The sequence below is a fragment of the Mustela putorius genome, unplaced genomic scaffold, assembly GCF_011764305.1.
Source record: "Mustela putorius furo isolate JIRA1106 unplaced genomic scaffold, ASM1176430v1.1 tig00003909_pilon_pilon_pilon, whole genome shotgun sequence".
In the NCBI taxonomy this organism is placed as follows: Eukaryota; Metazoa; Chordata; class Mammalia; order Carnivora; family Mustelidae; genus Mustela; species Mustela putorius.
The window spans coordinates 40,943,184-40,960,772 of record NW_025422057.1 but is presented as its reverse complement, the minus strand read 5'-3'; the positions used below and the strand labels follow the sequence as shown (position 1 = coordinate 40,960,772).

General features: G+C 47.9%; 1 protein-coding gene across 5 annotated transcripts in view; it reads right to left on the bottom strand.

Annotated features, from left to right (window-relative positions):
* Nucleotides 1-17,589, bottom strand: part of FRMPD2 (FERM and PDZ domain containing 2) — a 219,170-nt gene that overhangs the window by 145,533 nt on the left and 56,048 nt on the right. For all 5 annotated transcript variants that reach the window (XR_001181748.2, XM_045068702.1, XM_013063163.2 and 2 more), the window contains 9 exons: nucleotides 17,127-17,343; nucleotides 13,151-13,251; nucleotides 11,889-11,981; nucleotides 10,425-10,532; nucleotides 10,219-10,335; nucleotides 6,939-7,144; nucleotides 3,128-3,232; nucleotides 1,956-2,049; nucleotides 1,014-1,099 (listed from right to left, as the gene is read on the bottom strand). Coding sequence is in view for 4 of the 5 variants with exons in the window: in XM_045068702.1 (XP_044924637.1) it covers nucleotides 1,014-1,099; nucleotides 1,956-2,049; nucleotides 3,128-3,232; nucleotides 6,939-7,144; nucleotides 10,219-10,335; nucleotides 10,425-10,532; nucleotides 11,889-11,981; nucleotides 13,151-13,251; nucleotides 17,127-17,343 (1,127 nt within the window). In the remaining variant the exon portion in view is untranslated. The remainder of the gene's footprint in view (nucleotides 1-1,013; nucleotides 1,100-1,955; nucleotides 2,050-3,127; nucleotides 3,233-6,938; nucleotides 7,145-10,218; nucleotides 10,336-10,424; nucleotides 10,533-11,888; nucleotides 11,982-13,150; nucleotides 13,252-17,126; nucleotides 17,344-17,589) is intronic.

The following is a 17,589-nucleotide window of genomic DNA, read 5'->3' as shown; positions in this document are numbered from 1 at the left end:
TCCTTCTGCTGCCATTGTCATTCAGCAGCACACCCATGATCCCAGTGTGACAATTCCCATCTGTCATCACGGCTAGCAAGCTGCCAGCAGCAAGCAAGAAGTACCTTCTCTAACCAGGTTCATTAGCAAAAGTCTAAAGAGCAGAGAGTACTAATAAATTATGCCTCTGTTCTCAAGACAGGTCAATGGAGGTGGCCAGCATAAGTCAATTTCACTGCAAACCAGAAGACTGCTTTGGGAACGGAAGCAAACGGGGAGCAAACAGGGGCCCTTCCACTCCCTCCATTTGCCAGAAGGGCCCACAGGAGTCCCTTCTGTCTCTGCCAACTCCCCAGTTACCTAGAGGGCAATGCCAGCTCTGAGGTTGAGGACATTGAGACACAAAAGGGCTCCCACCTTCAGGTAGAGGACTGGACACAGCATGGTAACATCCAGATGCTGCGTGGGACCATAGAGAATAAGGAGTCCATAATAGGTCAGTGCCTTCTGCTCTGGGTGTCTGGAATTTCTACTTCACTGTGATCAGAATCCCAGGACAGCATGGCCTGAATTTACCCAAGGTGATGGGAATAGCATGAACAGGGGAGAGGATGTGAGCAGGTGCAAAGGCCAGCTGGTGACAGGGCTGGAGGGCAGATGGAAGCATCTCCCAGTGTGGGCTGGAGCAGAGAGTGTGAGGCGGCAGCCAGAGCCAGAGCCAGACGGGAGAAATCCCTCCACCACATCAGCCCTCTTCAGCTGTCTGATTCCAGAACCGAGGCAACTGAAATGCCAGCTTTGCAAGAGTCTTTGCAGGGGTTGAGGTAAGCTGCTTAGGAAATTTGTCTGCTTCCTCCTGGCTTTCATATCACCATAGAAAAGTGAAAAAGGGAAAGAGAAAAGAAAACAAAGGAGAAAGACTTGTTTTGTTTCCTGCCGGTCTGCCTCCCACCCAGAGGCCACCACAGTGTCTAATGTTGCCCAGGAAAACTCTGGAAGGCAGAAGAACAGTTCCCTGCTAATGGGGCACTCACCTGCCCACAACCCTTGAGGCAACACACAGCCTGTTTGTGGGTGAGGCCGCACAGACTCACTCCATCCACCTGCAGGAGCCGGTCACCTGGGAGGGGGACAGAGGTCATGTCTCTTAGCTCCTGAGGCTGCAGGAGGCCCCTGCCCAGCACCCTTCATGCAGCCTCAAGGAGGGTCAGGAAGCGGAGTCGTGAGAAGCCCCAATGGGGCCGGGCTGCCAGCCACCTCTCTGAGCATCTTTATAGATCAATGATACAGAAACCTTTCTATTACTGGCTCCCAGATGGGTTGAGCCAGCTCTGTATAACTGTATAAACTGTTCTCCTGTGAAACCATTTTGAAAGTACTTTCAAGTCAATTAGGGGTAATATTTATATCTCCAGGATGTGCTTTTTTTTTTTTTTTTTTTTTTTTAATTTCAAAACAGGTCAGAAAGACCAGGTTGATGCCAGGGACAGACAGGGGAATTCTCTGGAAAATAGAGACAACTAAGATCCTGGGTGCCCTTTCTAGCTAAACTTGCCATTTTGGAGGGCAATAAAAATCCTTCCTCCTCCCCCACTTCAGAGCAGTGGATGTGAGGAAGGGTGGGGAGGAAGCTTGTCACTGTCCTCCCTGGATACTAAAGTGGGAGTCAGTGACGCATGCTCTGTCCTCAGTGGGAAGCGCTACTTTCTTCCATGTAGCCAAACAGCAATGAGCTTATTTAAAACCTCCTGTTTTAAAATCACCTTGTGCTTCCCAGTACACCACCACAGACATTTCATCCCCTTAACTTATCATGGAGATAGGCCTGGTTGAATCAGCCCCTTTCCCAGGTGAGGAAACCAGGACCTGGAGGGGGAACCATCTGCATGACATCTAGGGTGAGAACAGGGCAAGGTCTAGAGGCCAGGGCTTATCACAGCCAGGAAGGCAGTTCCCCACATGACTCCATCCCTCACCCCTCAGGATCTGCCCTTCCTTGGCAGCTGGCCCTCCAGGAACGATGGCTTTCACGTAGATACCTCCATAGGGCACGCTTGTGTTAATGCCACCCTGATAAACACAATGAGAAACACAGTGAAAGACTCACCACCTGTCTGCCCCCTCCAACCAGGGCCTCCCTGGCCTCCCAAAGAGATCCCCCATCTGAATGCCATGCGATCCCCTTACCTCATCTCCATGTGACAACATCTTAGACATTCACTTGTTTGTTCAGACCATACTGTCTACTATGCAGCAAGGTTAGATATTCCATAAGGAGTATAACATTACAGCTAGCAGGAGGGAGCCCAGCACTGGCTTGTGGCAGGTGCTTCTAAATCCAAGTCACATCAATGCCCCACATTGTCTCCCCATACACAACAGACAGCATAGGCGGATGCAGCTATGGGCCCAGAGACTGGCCTGGCATGTCCTGTCTGCTTGAGTCTTGGTTTGGAGGTACAAACCCAGAATTCACTACACAGTGCTCTACAACTAACTTTTTCCCCTTAACTTAACACAAGATCATGAGCATCCTTGGGTTCCTAGATAAAGATCTAACTCTCTTTTTTCCTCTGATTTCTCTAGGCACATATCTGCACACGTGTACAGGGTTTACATCAGTGGGGTTATATCATTCTTATACAGTTTTTTGTCCCCTCACTCCCCCAGGGTCTACAGCAAGAGCTCAGAAACCAATGCAAAGGGGCCATCCTAAACTCTAGTCTGGCCAAGGTGACTCTGTTCTACCCTTGGAAGTAGGGACACCCGTCTCAACTGTGACCCTCCTCTGGATGGCCGTGGATCACCTCATTCCCTTTAGCTTATGTCCCTGCAGCCCCTCTCCGCTGCCCTTCCTTTCTTGTGTGACATAACCACAGAGTCAGGACCCATCACCCAATCCTACCCACACTGTTTGGAGAGTCTGATCCTCCCAAGTGTGCCTTGCATCTCGTGGGTGGTCTTTAAGTCCTCCTGTCTCCCACCCCACAGAGGCCCCACTGACTTTCTTGGCTCGCCATTTCCCATGAGCTGCTTGCACACAAGGGGCACATTATCAGAGGTTGCCATCTGAAGGGAATTCCCACCAAGGCTCCAGAGGGACATCTTTTCAACCATGTACTTCCCAAGCTTGCTTAATAATTCTTACAGTCACACTGAATCCAAGCGTCCCATCTTCTTTAACCAGTTTCACAAAGTAGATTTCACTGACATTGATTTCTGAAGGTGGTGGAGGATAAGAAGAACCAGTACCCTGTCCCCAGAAAAAAACAAATGAAAATAAAGAAGGCATGAAGACAGTTGCCTACAGGAACAGATAGTGTGTCTTAGCTCTCGCCAGCATTGCACACCAAAAGGGGCATGAATTTCAAGACTCAACAGGTGTCATTCCCAGCTTTATCACCTCCTCCCTCTATGAGCTTGGGCCAGGTCCTTGGTTTCTCCAATCTTCCCAATCCACAAAACTGGAATGAGGGATCCCCTTTTCAGTATATGCGCTGCCAAAGTGAGCACCAGGGATCCCCTTTTCAATGTGACTGTGAATCATACATGGCCCATAGCAAGGTTCCCTCCTGTTCCCACTCAGGATGCAAATATCATGTGAGAACTAAACCATCCAGGCACTTCCTGGTAGCTTCACACATGACACTAGCTAAGTGACGTTGGATTCCAGATACATGGCAGCTTCTTAAGCAGAAGACAACCTCAGGAGGAACTTCAATCATCCCTAGCAAGAGTAGCTGCATGAGGTCTTACTTAACAGTGGGAAGGACAGAAGGTAAGAATTATCTACCCCTGGCAGGAATTTGGCTCAATGCTGTGACAAGAGTTCTTTTTTTTTCCCCCCATGGGTGGTTTGTTTATTCATTCATCCAACCATGCAACATTAACTGAGTGGTTTGTTTATTCATTCATCCAACCATGCAACGTTAATTGAGCACGTGTTACATGTCAAGCATTGTGTAAGTCGAGGGGACAGCACTGATAGGACAGACCTGCCCCTACTGAACTACTAGTTAATTGGGAAGAAGCTTTTAATGAACTGTGCCCAGAAGATGGAGCCACGCGTACTCCCAGCCTTTGGTCTTATCTGCCTCCTCTGTTTAGCTGCTTCCTGGTTTGCCATATTGGAAAATACCATTAATACAATGGGAAAATAGACAGGCTGAAGTAACCTGGAAAATTATGAACAGAAGAGTTTCCAAAGCAATGGGTATAGAACAGACAAAACTCCAGTTTTTCCTGAGACACTCGAGACTGTGTAGTCTGGCAAAGAGTTTTGTCCACACCTTAAAATTCAAAGAATAGGGTGCCTGGGTGGCTCAGTTGGTTAAGTGACTACCTGCAGCTCAGATCATGATCCTGGAGTCCCAGGATTGAGTCCCACATCGGGCTCCCTGCTCAGCACTCTCTCTCTTTCTCATTCTCTCTCTCTCAAATAAATAAATAAAATTTTTAAAAAATTTTTTCAAAGAGTAAAGGAACACTGAGGTTGAAGTCCAAAACAAGAGTGTGAACTTAACTATGTCACAGAAAGTTACCTGCCCACAGAGCCAGCCCCGTGACCCAGAAGAACCTGGCTTGTACAGTGTCTACAGTCTGTGCCACAGTCAGCTGCAGCCCTGGAACACCACTGCTCCCTTCAACCACTGGCCAAAACCAGCCCACAGGTTTGCAGCCTGTGAGGCCCCAACTTGAGTCCCTCTTGGCCCTGATTCCTGTCAAGAGGGGCCTTCTGAAGTACAGCCCCATGGTGAAAGCATCTGCTCTGGAGTCCCACTTCTTGGATTCAAATCCCAGCTCTGCCTCTTACTCCCTCAGAGACCTTGAGTACCTTCCTTTCCCCTCTGTGTCTCAGGCACCCCAACTACAAAAAGGGTCAATAGTGATAACTATCTCATAGGCCTGTAATGAAGCTTATGTAATACAACACATGTAGGTGCTTGGGGTGCTGCCTGACACATGCTTACTCACTCAATAAATGTCCCCAGTATTCTCTTGCTGATCCCTCAGCATGCTCTTCATGGGGTACAGCATCTAGCTGAGAACCATGGCCCATTAGGAAGGAGCTAACATTCCTGGAGCCCTACTGTGAGGCACCTCTGTCTCCATGGCTCTCTGAACCTACATTACCTCTCCTCATAAAGGATAAAAATGAGATGGAGTGAGGCTGAGGTGGACTCAAGCCGAGTCTCAGCAGGCTCAGCCTGGGCCACAGAGAAGAGTTCATATGAGGAGACCTACTTTGCAGAGACATTGGCATTTGAAGAAACCAATAAGGAGGGCCAGATGCCCTGGGCCTAGAAACGGTAGGTGTTCTTCCCTTCTCAGAGCCTGAGGAGCAAGAGGAGGGAGTGGGCAATTACAGAGTGTTCTATGGCGAGGAGCACGTGATAGGACCTGTGTTTTCAGAAGAGGGACATAGCCCACCTGAGCACAGGCAGAGAGTGACAATAGTGTCCTCACTCCCACCCAAATGCTGGCTGCCACTACAGTGTGAAATAATAACAAATATATATATGGGCCTCTCCTCGCTTCCTGGCACACAGCTCCCTCTACCCTTGTAATTTCCTAAGTCTTAAGAGGCTAGGAGCATCTCTTGTTCTAATATCTGGTCTTTGGCTCTAGTTTCCAGTACGGAGCTCTCAAAGCCCTTGAAATCTCTTGGGTGATAGTCTTCGGTTTGAAAGAGGCAGCTCTTGAGGGGTTTCTGGATAGCTTCAGGATGGGGGCTGATGATTCAAAGCTTGGAACTTGCCACCTCACCCCACACCCCACCCACTGGGGAGGAGAGAGGAACTGGAGATTGAGTTCATGATCCAGCAAGCCTAAGTGATAAAGTCTCCATACAAATACCAAAAGCATGGGATGCAGAGAGTTTCTGGGCTGGTGAACACATGTCTGTGCTGGGAGGATGGTACACATCCACTCCACAGGGACAGAAGTTCCTGTACTCGGGACCCTTCCAGACCTTGCCCTATGGATCGCTCCTCTGGCTATTCACCTGTACCCCTTAAAACATCCTTTCTCATAAGTTGGCAGTAACAAGAAAACTGCTTTCCTGAGTTCTATGAGCTGCTCTATGAGATTATCAAACCCAAGGAGAGGACACGGGAGCCTACAATTTGTAAGCAACTTCAGACAAATGTGGGGAACTTGGGGACCTACTACTTGTGATTGTCATCTCCGATGGGAACAGTCTTGTGGGAGTGAGCCCAGTCCTACAAAACCTGTGGGATCTGGTGTTAACTCCACTCAGTTACTGTCAGAATTGCTTCTAGGGTAAAAAACTACAACAGTGTCAGAAGAGTTGTGAGTGGGGTCCTAGTGTGAGTGTAAGGAAAGTGGAGAGTTTCTCCTAGACTCCTAGACACAGGGCTTCTTTCTCAGAAGGCTAACAGGGTCTCTAAACATCAGCTTCACAGGGCCCAGAGCAGAAAGAAGAAAGTTCTAGAGGGAAAAAGGAGACCTTTCCACCCAATGTCCAAGGAGACACAGCTTCAGGTGGTAGGACTGAAGTACATGGTCCTCTGTATCCCAAAGTTGGCCTTGTCCTCTTCCTCCCTGGCACTGACAAAAAGCAAAGCCACTGAGTTGCAGTTTGAGCACTAGAGGCCAAGAATATATGGGATGTCCATACATTGCCCTCAGTGACAGCCAATGTTATTACCAGTAACAAATATAATCAGTGACCAAGGACACTGGAGGACCCAACACTGGACCCCATAGCCCAGGCACTGTGCCTGGAGTGTTGCCTTTCCCCCTTTACCTTCTTCTCAATAATCATGCAATGCAGGTACTTATTTTGGAAAAGCTGAGGGTCAGAGAGATTAAGTAAGTTTTTTCTAGCTGATATGGCAAAAAGAAAGCAAAGAGGGACTTTGGAGCTGGGACTGTTGGGCTCCACAACCTGTTCTTTTTCTTCCAAATTCTAGAGAGGGAACCAAGGGGATGATTACCTTTAATGGCGAAGGGGAAAGCTGAGGCCTCACCCTGGGCAGTAAGCTCTGAGTCTGAGCCACTTCAAGGTCTTCAATATTTTTCTCCTGGTTTTGCTTGTGTGATGAAAAGCTTCCCTGATGCCAGTTGCTTGGGCTGTCTGTAGACAAGACCCCAGAATTGGCCATGCTATTCTTTTCCTCACTTGGGGTACTTCCACAAAAACCTATAAAAACAAGTCAAGAAGCCAACAGCTTGGAAAGACTGGCATTTCAGTAAAATCATGCTACATGAGGTACAAGATTTTCCTCCAATGACAGAGAGACCTTTTATAGCTGCTGGGAAAGATGTGAGTTTAGCACCTCAGGAAGGAGGATGAATTTAGAATAGAGAAAGGGAGGATTCTGGGTGTGACTTAAAAACCTAAGTAGAGGTTTATGACTCAACTATGAAAATATAGGAGCAACTGGAGAGTTAATAATTCCAGCTCCATCCTACTAATTTCTCATCATGTGATGGCAAATAAATACACACACATACATGCGTGTGCAAACACACACACAAACACACTTATTTTATATGTATATATCTCTCCATAATTTCAACATATTTACCAGGAAGGGGCTATCCCACTTCAAAAATGAGAAAGCAGAGTCAAAAGAATTAAGTAGCTTGCCCAGAATCCCACAGCCAGCATGTGGTGATGCCCTTAAACTTGACTTCTTCCAGAATTTCCACTGAGCACACCTGTAATCAACATGTGACCCAAAGACTAGTGTGTTGGGTTTTCTGGGGAGGACTTGGTCACAACAAGATGATGGACTCCTTGTAGACAAAAACTGGGACACTTATTTTTACTTACCCCGTGTCTGACCCTTAACCTGGCACAGAACAGGGAAAAGATTGTGAGGTCAGGAATCAATAAGCAAAACCCTAGGCAAGGTACTTAACATTTCTGAACCTCAATTTCCTTCTAATTAAAGTAGAGATAATGTCAACTACCTTTTAGGGTTGCTAGGGCTTAGAAATTATATACACCGAGAGATTTTACCTATGTAGCAAGAAAGATGAAGAGAAATTAGTTTAGCACATGGTAGGGCCTTAATAAAGGCATCTATTATTAATATGTTAATATAAGCTGTTTAACAAATATATGTGGGACAAAGGAAGAATAGTCTAATTTTCTTTAGATGTGGATATAGAAACATACAAGTAGGTTTACTTTTGATACAGACTCCTTGGCACTCAAGGAAGTTCCCAAACTCACACACTGAAAGAACTGTAATTTAATGAGTTAGACTGGAAGTTATTCAAACCCAGAGGTATTCAGGAAGGAATGGTGAAGCGACTGTTCTGTAATGCCTTATTCCTCACAATCTCATTCACAGATTCTACTCTCATTGTCCTTCTGGCCATGTTGGAAGCATCTGTTCATTTTCTTCCACACCCTCCATGAGCGATAAGGATGGAACTTATTACTGAATTAAAAAGTCAACCTGTACAACATGAGCCTTCCTCATGAAAATACAAGCCAGGAGACCTTCTGTGGGGAATGAAAACTCAGTCTGTTCTAGAGAGTGATGGCTTCCCATGATGGGAATGTTATCTGTTTTGTCCCTGACCTCAAGTCTAGAGCACCTGCCCCAACAGCAAGCTAATGAGATAGAAATTCACAGCAGTCAAGCCCCTACAGCTGTGTAAAGATTCCCAAGTCTGGTAGGCAGAACTGCCAACAGGGGACTGGGGCCCTAGGATGGAAAGACATGTCATCACAGGCATTATGGGAAGCCCATTGTCCATAATTCTATCATGAAACTGGTTTGAACCTCACAGACCTGGGGTGCCCAGTTTTGACATCTCGCATTGCCACAACCAGCCTTGAATGACACTGAATCATTCCCAGCTCAGCTACATTGTTTCCTGACAAAAAAGGATAGTTTGATTCCTTTCTTTTCTCCTAGTCCTGTGCAAAATATGGAGGGAAATGGAAGGAAAGCTAAAATATTATGGGAAGAACAGTGACAATATTGGGATCCAAAAGAGACTGTGAACTGGGGCTGGTGTTTCTCAGGAATTGGGGCAAAGCCTCTGGGTCAGCTCCAGCCACAGTGCTGAGGCTCTGGCTTTGCCACCTCTCATCCCCTGTGGCTTCTGTCCAGGGACAGCTTCAGACACCTAGGAAAACCCTCTGGCCATCCTGTAAACCTGTGCAAGTGTGAGAGAATGCACGTGGTTTACAGAGGGCAAGGCAAATGGAGTACCTACATTTAAGACCTAGAAAATGCTGGCTGGTGTGACGTGAAGCATTTCTGTACATAAGGGGCAACTGTCCGCACACCCCAGAGTGTGAGAAAGAAATCCAGGAGCCTGGATTCATAGGCAGTCTCTGGTTAAATTACTGGCTCATTCAACCGAAACTCAGTGGTGATTCCAGGTCACCAGGAGGGAAGGGAATATTAACATCCCCCATTACTTCTTTTTTATAATATATGTTTAAGATTTATTTATTTGAGAAAAAGAGTGGGGAGGGGGGGTGTGGGGGAGTGCAGAGGGAGATGGAGAGAGAGAATCCCAAGCAGACTCAATCCTGAGCACAGAACCCCACGGGGCTCAATCTCATGACCCTGAGATCACAACCTAAGCAGAAACAAAGAGTCAGACACTCAACTAACTGCGTCATCCAGGTGCCCCGCATCCCTCATTACTTTCACCCTCCTCCCCCTACCCACTCCAAGTAAACATATTAATATTATTCCTTGATATGGGCAATTGTTGCTCTCTCATACTTAAGGATAAATAGAAGCATCTTTTAAAAGAACCTTGCTCTTTTGGATGATCTCCAACAGGCCAAGTCTTAACCAGGTAACACAAGCATGCCCACTCTGTGAGATCACTTTCCAGTACAGCTCTCCAGTCTCCTCCCCAGATGATTGCCACATCCAAGCCCCAACTGTGGAAACTCTGGAGCAGGCACTTTCCATAAGGACTTGGCTGACAAAGTGACTATCCTCCATGTCATGCAAGAAAAGTGGGCAAAAAACCACGCAATGGCTGGATGGGCCACATCTGATAAAGAATAGGAGTAGGCCACATCCCTCGGGCAGAACAGACAACAGCAGAGCCCAGTCTGCCCATAGGCCTGCCAAGCTTATGGATTATGTCACAACAGTGGTCCTTTGCAAGACACCACTCTGAGAAAAGCAACGTCAATCTTACATAAACTTAAGGACCTAGTACCTCATGGTAATCTTCAACAGATAGAGGAGATTCGCCAACTTCTGAACACAAGTGAAGACGTACCTTTTGACTGAGAAATGATTAATTCTATGCTGTCAGGAGAATTCTGAATCATTCTAACAGCCATATCGAATGTGAAGCCCTCCAGACTGATGTGATTCAAGGCCAGTATCCGCCCTCCTGGAAAAATAAAACATCTTAATCATACCATCAAGGAAAGAAAGAGAAGTTCCAAAAGGCACCATCATTGGCAATTTAAAAAGACGTACCTGGCTTGATCTTTTTAGCTTTGTCAGCAGGTCCCCCAGGTATAATAGAAGATATAAAGATGCCAGGGTCAGCTTTGCCAACACCGTCTCCCTCATTAATGACAAAGCCTGTAATCCAATAATATTTAATAAGATGATACTTAATGATTTGGCAGCCCAGAGAGGTTAGGTTATTTACTTGAGACCGCCCAGCTGCCAAGTGGAGCTAATGATATTTCTAGCGAAGTCCTCGGATTCTCAATTAGCTCTTTCCACTTTGTGAGACACATGAAAAAAACTGATTGCCCCCTATTAGTAAGCACAGCAAAAGCTAGGAATACAACCCATCCATGTGCACTGGATTTTGCCCCAGTAGATAATCAGAAATAAGGAGGAGACTTTTTTTTCCTTGCATATAGCTGACACACAATTTTACATTATTTTCACGTGGACAACAGTGATTCAGCAAGTTCATACATTATACTGTGCTCACCACAAGAGTAGCTCCCATCTGTCCTCATACATCTCTGTTACAATATCGTTAACTGTATTCCTTATGTTGTGCTTCTCATTCCCATGACTTATTCATGCTATAACTAGAAGCCTGTATCTCCCACTCCTCTTCACCCATTTTGCCCAACCCCTCACCTCCCACCACTCTGGAACCATCCGTTTGTTCTCCGTCTTTATGGGTCTGATTCTGCTTTCTTTAATTCGTTGTTTTTTTTTTTTTTTTTTTAGAGTCCACATATTAGTGAGATCATATAGTATTTGTTTCTCTGTCTGACTTATTTCACTTAACATAATACCCTCTAGGTCTATCCACATTGTCTCAAATGGCATGATCTTATCCAGCGAGAGGTGATTTTTAATTGAGTAACTTGTCTCAGTGTTTTGTTTCTTGTGTGGTTTTTCAGGGCCTTTAAAAATAATAAACAATAAAGATGTGAAAAAGATTGACTATTCCTTCCCATCGTTAAGAATCTAAGTATACTGGAGAAGGGTTGCTACATGGTATTAAGATTAAAAAATCACTTTCTTTTTTTGGTAGAGAGTGGGGGGGAGGGACAAAGGGAGTGAGAAAGAAAAAATCCTAAGCAGGCTTTAGGCCCAGCACAAAGCCCAATGTAGGGCTTGATCTCATGATCCCCGAAGTCATCAACTCAACTGAAATCAAGAGTTAGATGCTTAAATGACTGAGCCACCCAGGCACCCCTAAAAAGTCTCTTTTCATCTTGTACTTAGATTCTGAGGATATGAACCCCGAAATCTTATAGCCTTAAAAGACTTTGTTCCAAGAGTCTGTTAGGGACAGACTCTTGTTAGGGACACTTAAAGGGAATAAAAAGAAGTGATCATTATAAAAGGCAAGCTGGGAGAGAGGCAGGAGAGGGGAATAGAAAAGTCAAAAGGGAACAAAATGGCACATGCCTCCCTTCTGCCCCAAGGGAGAGACTGGGTCTCACCTGCCAGGAGCTCTCTTACCAAAGCCACGATGCGGATCCCGGGTCAGTGTCACGTGCGTGATTTCTCCTTCTGGTTCAGCTATAAAGCCCTTTCTCCTGTCATTTTGTGGCCCTAGTGGTAGAAACAAAGCCCCACATTGTGCTTTTCCCCCAAATTATCTGAGCCTTGATACAAAAGTGGTAAACAGTGTTCTAACACACGTGCATGCTCACACACACACACAATACTGGGAATGGATCACAGAACACGAACTTCCGATACCCCTCACTGGGTCAGTATGCATCTTCGGAAGCATATATACCCTCATGGGTCAGCGATGGCTCATTAGGAGCAGAGGCGAGAGTGGGGGAACATCGGGCTTATCTTCTACACAACTTACTATAGCTACTTTTTCCTGCATTGGTCTTGGGACAAGACAGAATTGAGACAGAGATGTACTTGTGGGCAGTGAAAAGTAAAACTAAGGTTAGAGCACAGAGATGGGATAGCAAAGCCTTCCCCTCCTGGGTCTCTAATAATCAGAGACAACATGACCCCACAGATCAGCGAGGGCACCCTGCAGCATTTCCCCCAGAGCTTGGGTCTTGGAGGAGACCCAAAGCTGGCCCCAACGTTGTTCTCAGCAAGCTGGAATCCTGGGGTGGAGAGCTCTGATGCTGACCAAAGAGCATGTAGGCACATCCCCCATTGTGACCCACCACTCTATGCTCTCCACATCCCTCTTCCCACCTTCCATCCTGGGGACCACAGTAGAGCCTGGCAACAGTTCATGGTAAAGAGTGGCCCAGTGGAGTTCCAGGGTCCATCCCCAGGCTTAAGGCCAGTCAAGTCTAAATATTTTCTCCAGGTCTGGAATCTTTCTGTTTTTCCTTTCCCTAGGGTCTTCCCCAGAGGGTATATGACAGAGGAGAACGCTGCCTCCCCTGTTTACATTTTCACGTGAAGGGGCAGAAGTAATATTCCGGGTCCGTGAAAAGTGGAACGGAAGTGGCTGGTGAGTTTGTGACCACACCATTCCACAGCAAATACTCCTCATGCTGGACCAGAGCGCCGAGGACCTTCACCAGTGCTAACACATTCCAGATCCACCTGCCCAGCCCAAGCCACAGGTGGACTGCAAGGGCTCTTCCTGACCATAATTAGTTGTAAAATTAATTTTAAAAACATAAAGATTGTGACTATTACTGGGAAGGCAACATGAAGTAGCCACAAAAGTTTTCAAGCAAACGTCGCATGGATGGTTTCCTTTCTCTCAAACCTGGCCCAAACCTGGTCCATACCCATGTACATGCTCTCCACAGGCAGCCCAGAGACAGGGTCACGAGTCGTTGACTTCTGGATCAAAGAGATGGTTTCCAGCTGTTCCCGACGCATGCAAGGGCTGCAGGGAAAGGGCACAAGATGAGAAAAGGTGACTCTAAGAGGCACCTTCCTGCCATATCTAAGTCTGGATGGTGGCCTGGGAAAGGCAGCCACATGCCCCATCAGGCAGGAGACCCACCAAAAGACCCCATCACGGGCTGACCTCATTGTCAGGAGTGCACTGGGAAGAATAGATTTGGAGTCTTTCTGTCTCAGAGGAGACCCTAGAGTCCCCAGGGCCTCCCATGAGCCTCCTTCTGTCTCTCCTTTGAGTTGGATATGTGCTCCTCAAAACCTCCTTTTCCTTAACCAGAAAATTAGGAATATTACTTCCCATGCTTGTGAAATGATAATACACATTTGGCTCCAAAACAAGGTAGTAAGTATGGAGCTTAATGGGTTCCAAGCTGTTGTTGTTTGCTTCTGTTTTGAGTCGGGCAGGGCACGTCCTGCACCGCCATAATGATGGGCCCTGCGGTCTCCCCCCTCATCATACCAAGCTTGGAACAAGACCCTTTCATGCAGGCATGCAGCTGGCCTTGGCTTAGCCAGTATTCTAGTAAACAAAGAGTATTCTATGCCCAAGGAGAATAATGAATTCAGGGGTGACACTGCCCCACCCCCAGGTCACAAGATAAGCTACACAGAAGGATGAGCAAAGTAGAGCAGGAGAAAGAGGAGAAGAGGCACAGCCACCGGGGCTCAGAGCCCTAGAAAAAGCCAGAAGGGGGCCTCCTCTAAAGAGAGAAGGGCAGGAAAGCCACCATCTGACAGATTTGGCCTTTCATCACCCAGGCTCAGTGAGCCCATGCCCACCCTCCTGCTTCAGGCAGCCAGACCAAGATGGGGATGCAGGGTTTGGCAGCTTCCCACTGAGCCTCTTCCTGTCCCCTTGGATCCATGTTGCCCCGTGATCTTCGCATATAGCCTGGCACGGTTCAGAGGGGACAGAGCTCGAAAGGGAAGAACAGTGGCAAAGGGGGAGAGAAGGCAGGTGCAGGGGCGAGGGGCAAGCACAGAGCCATTTTTCAGAGATTCAAAATGAGGCCGCAGTTTGCCTCGGCTCCTGTCCATACTGTGCATTTCATCAAGTTCAACCCTAGCTCACGGAGCACCTACCAGGTGTCAGACCCTGGGGTGACAAGGCACTGAGGCTAAAGGTGGATCAGATGTAGGCTCTGCCTTCTGGGAGTCCCCAGCCCACCACAGGATGTGGGGCGGAGCCTTTCCGGCCAGATGGAGCCTGCCAGCATGCCCAGGGAGAGGCACGGGCTTCAGAGAAAGTCCTGAAGGGGCCGAGAGAGGCTATGAGGACAAGGTGGCATTTGGGAGGGCCTTTGGAGAAAGGGAAGGAAAGCTATGCCCTAGGTTTCCATGGCCTCCCTGATCTGGCCACAGGTACCCCCTCTGCTTAAAAAGGCCCGAGACTGGCACTTACTGCCAGCCACAGAAGGGCTAGCTGTGTCATCCCACTCACATGTGGCAGCGGGAGGAGTCAGTGTCATGGGGGCAGCAAGTAGAATGGTGGTCCCAAGGACTCAGGGGGGAGGATGGAGATTGATGTTTAGCACATATAGTTTCGGTTTTGCAAGATGAAAAGCGTTCTGGTGGCCTCCTCCCCCACTGTCCTCACTTTGCTTTAAAGTGTGAGAGAGTGAATGCCTCCCCCCAGATAACATGCCAGCAGAGGTGGAAGGAGTGAGCACCGACATGTCCATGTGCCTGACCCTCAGACAGACAGTTCTGCGAGGACTTCTGTACCCTTGTCATCAGAACGCGGCCTGGTTGCCCACACCAGCTACTTTGATGACACCACTCTCAGCGTCAGAGCGGGAAGGAGAGGGACAAGCAGACTCCAGGCTGAGCACAGAGCCCTGTGCAGGGATGGATCCCACGACCCTGAGACCACAACCTGAGCCGAAACGAAGTCAGAGGCCTACTAACTGAGGCGCCCCTACCCTCCTTTTTGGGATTTTTCCCTCCCTGTCCCTTTCTCCCCACTCACTCCTGCTTCCTATCACTACCTCCATGAAACCAGCTGCACCCAGTCATCATCTCATGGGGGCGCTTCTAGGGACCTGCCACCTGGCCGAGGACCCAATTTCCTTTTTCACAGAAAACGCAATTTCCCTTTTCACAGAAAATCCTTCCTTTTCCCAGAAGAGCTACCGGTCACCTCTGAGGTGAGTCACTAAGGGTCCTGAAAACGTGGCTTTTGTGAACTAAACAGAGCAGTGGCAGGGCTTACTGCAGCCTCAGATTCAGCTTTCTCTTGAGAAGGCTGACAGCCATGCAGTGCTGTGAAGGCCCTCCTGGGCGAGCCCGCCAGCAGACCCTCAGGAGCCCACCAGCCTGGGGAGGTTCCTTTGCAGTAAGCACAATCTCAAGGTGACCGTGAGTCAGTCACAGCCTCTTCAGGCTTCTCGTCTAGAATGTGTGGTCAAGTACAATCAGCCCGAGGGACAGATTAAAAGTGGTCACGCACTCTTTGCCACTCACACATCAAGAGGTGCGTCTCTCTCTGCTACTCGCGAATTTGTCCTGACCTGGCAGTCCTTTGACAGAAGGAGATGGGCGGAAGTGACACTGTGTCAGCTCCAGGCCCACCCAGCCTTTAAGAAGATAGGCAGCCTCGCCTTGGGCCCGTGGAGCCCTGAGCTGCCCAGTGGGAGCCTGGTTACCTGGCTGGAGGCACCACGTGGGGAGGGCCCGAGGCCACGCAGGGAGTGACAGGTGCGCAACGGAACCCACTCTCTCTGCCATCCCTACCAAGGGCCCACACGTGTAAGGAAAGCCATCTCGAAGCCTCCAGACCAGTCCTGCTGAGCACGGTCAGTGACCCCAGGCCATGCCACCTGAAGAGGAAGAGTCACCCAGCTAAGGCCTGCCAGAACTTCTATCCCACAAAACTGTGAAACAGAATAACAGAATGGTTGGTGTTCTAATTAGGCCCCTGTGCTTTTCAGTCCTTTGTGACACTACAGTTGGTACACCAACAGTCTGACTCCATCATTACTGATTTCGTTTGCCCTACACGGTGACACATATTTGCACCAATAGGATCTGAAGCAATGCTCTTCTAAGAATTACTTTGGAGTACATAATATTTATACATAGAAAAGCATTCTAGATAGGCGGCTACAGACAGACATCACAGTTCAGACCAATCACCCATACCCTCTTGCTGAAGCTAATGTATAACTCATTCCAAAAAGCAGCTCCTCCAGCAACTTTCACGGGTCACGTGCTGCCTGTGAGTCTCTGCTATTTCTAGAACTTGCCATGTAAGTGTAATCCAACTTCTAGGCTATTTTTAAGTTTACAGATCCATGTGTTATATTGTGAATTTATGTTTCAAAGCTCATTATTTTCACTTACAAATTAAATGACAAACCGTCCATCTGCAGAGCGAGCAGCAGAGCACAGAGGTTAGGAGTCTGCCCTCCAGAGCCAGCCACATGCGCTCAAATCCCAGACTCTCCATTTCTTCCCTGGCACAACTGGGAGAATGATAGAAACTACTTCCCAGGGAGGTGAGGGCAAAATCAGTTGATGTGTTTGTGAGTGAGTGCTTGGAACAGTCCCTGGTTCATGATAAGACCAAAGGGGTTTATTTATTTTGTGCTCTTTGGTTTTGTCTCATTACCTAGTTTTTTCTCCACCAAAATATAATGCAACCCCATGGAGAATGGGATCTCTCCCCTGCAGACATCAGTAGAGACTTTGCCCATAGCCCGCCTTCAGGAAATTTCTATGGAATCAGTTGGCAGTTGAATGAATGGATACTTCCCTTAGACATCTAACATCCTTTAAACAATTTCCTCAGGGACGGAATGCTCCAGAGTGCCAAGCAGAAGATGGTCTGGGCTCAGAGAACAAGAGTGTCAAACCCACCTGCCTCGGTTTCCCCGTGCTGCAGTCTCCTTGCTGTTTTTCACAGTGAAGTTATCCATCGACGCGGCCAGCAGGCCCCCTGCGGCAGCCTCCAGTCTGGGCGCGGGTGCAAACAGTGCATTTTCTGAGCTTGATAATCTCTGAATCCAAGTGAGAGACTTGGACTGGGCCAGGTGTGCAAGACTCATACTGGGCATTTGCACACATTTATCATGGTCTGAAATTTGGGAGAAAGACATGAGCAGCATAAACCCACAGAAGCATGGTTCTGGATCTATCACCCTTGGGGCAACACCACATCACAGACCCCAGGCTCCACTACCGCTTTTCTTTCTGCTCAGTCTGTCCACAGGCTGACTCAGGAGGTTCTTGTGGTTAGTCCCGAGGATGCCAAGCCTTCCTAAGTAGCACTTGTTGATGAAAGCAACCTCAGAAAACACAGGGAGGGAAAGGAGAGGCTCTC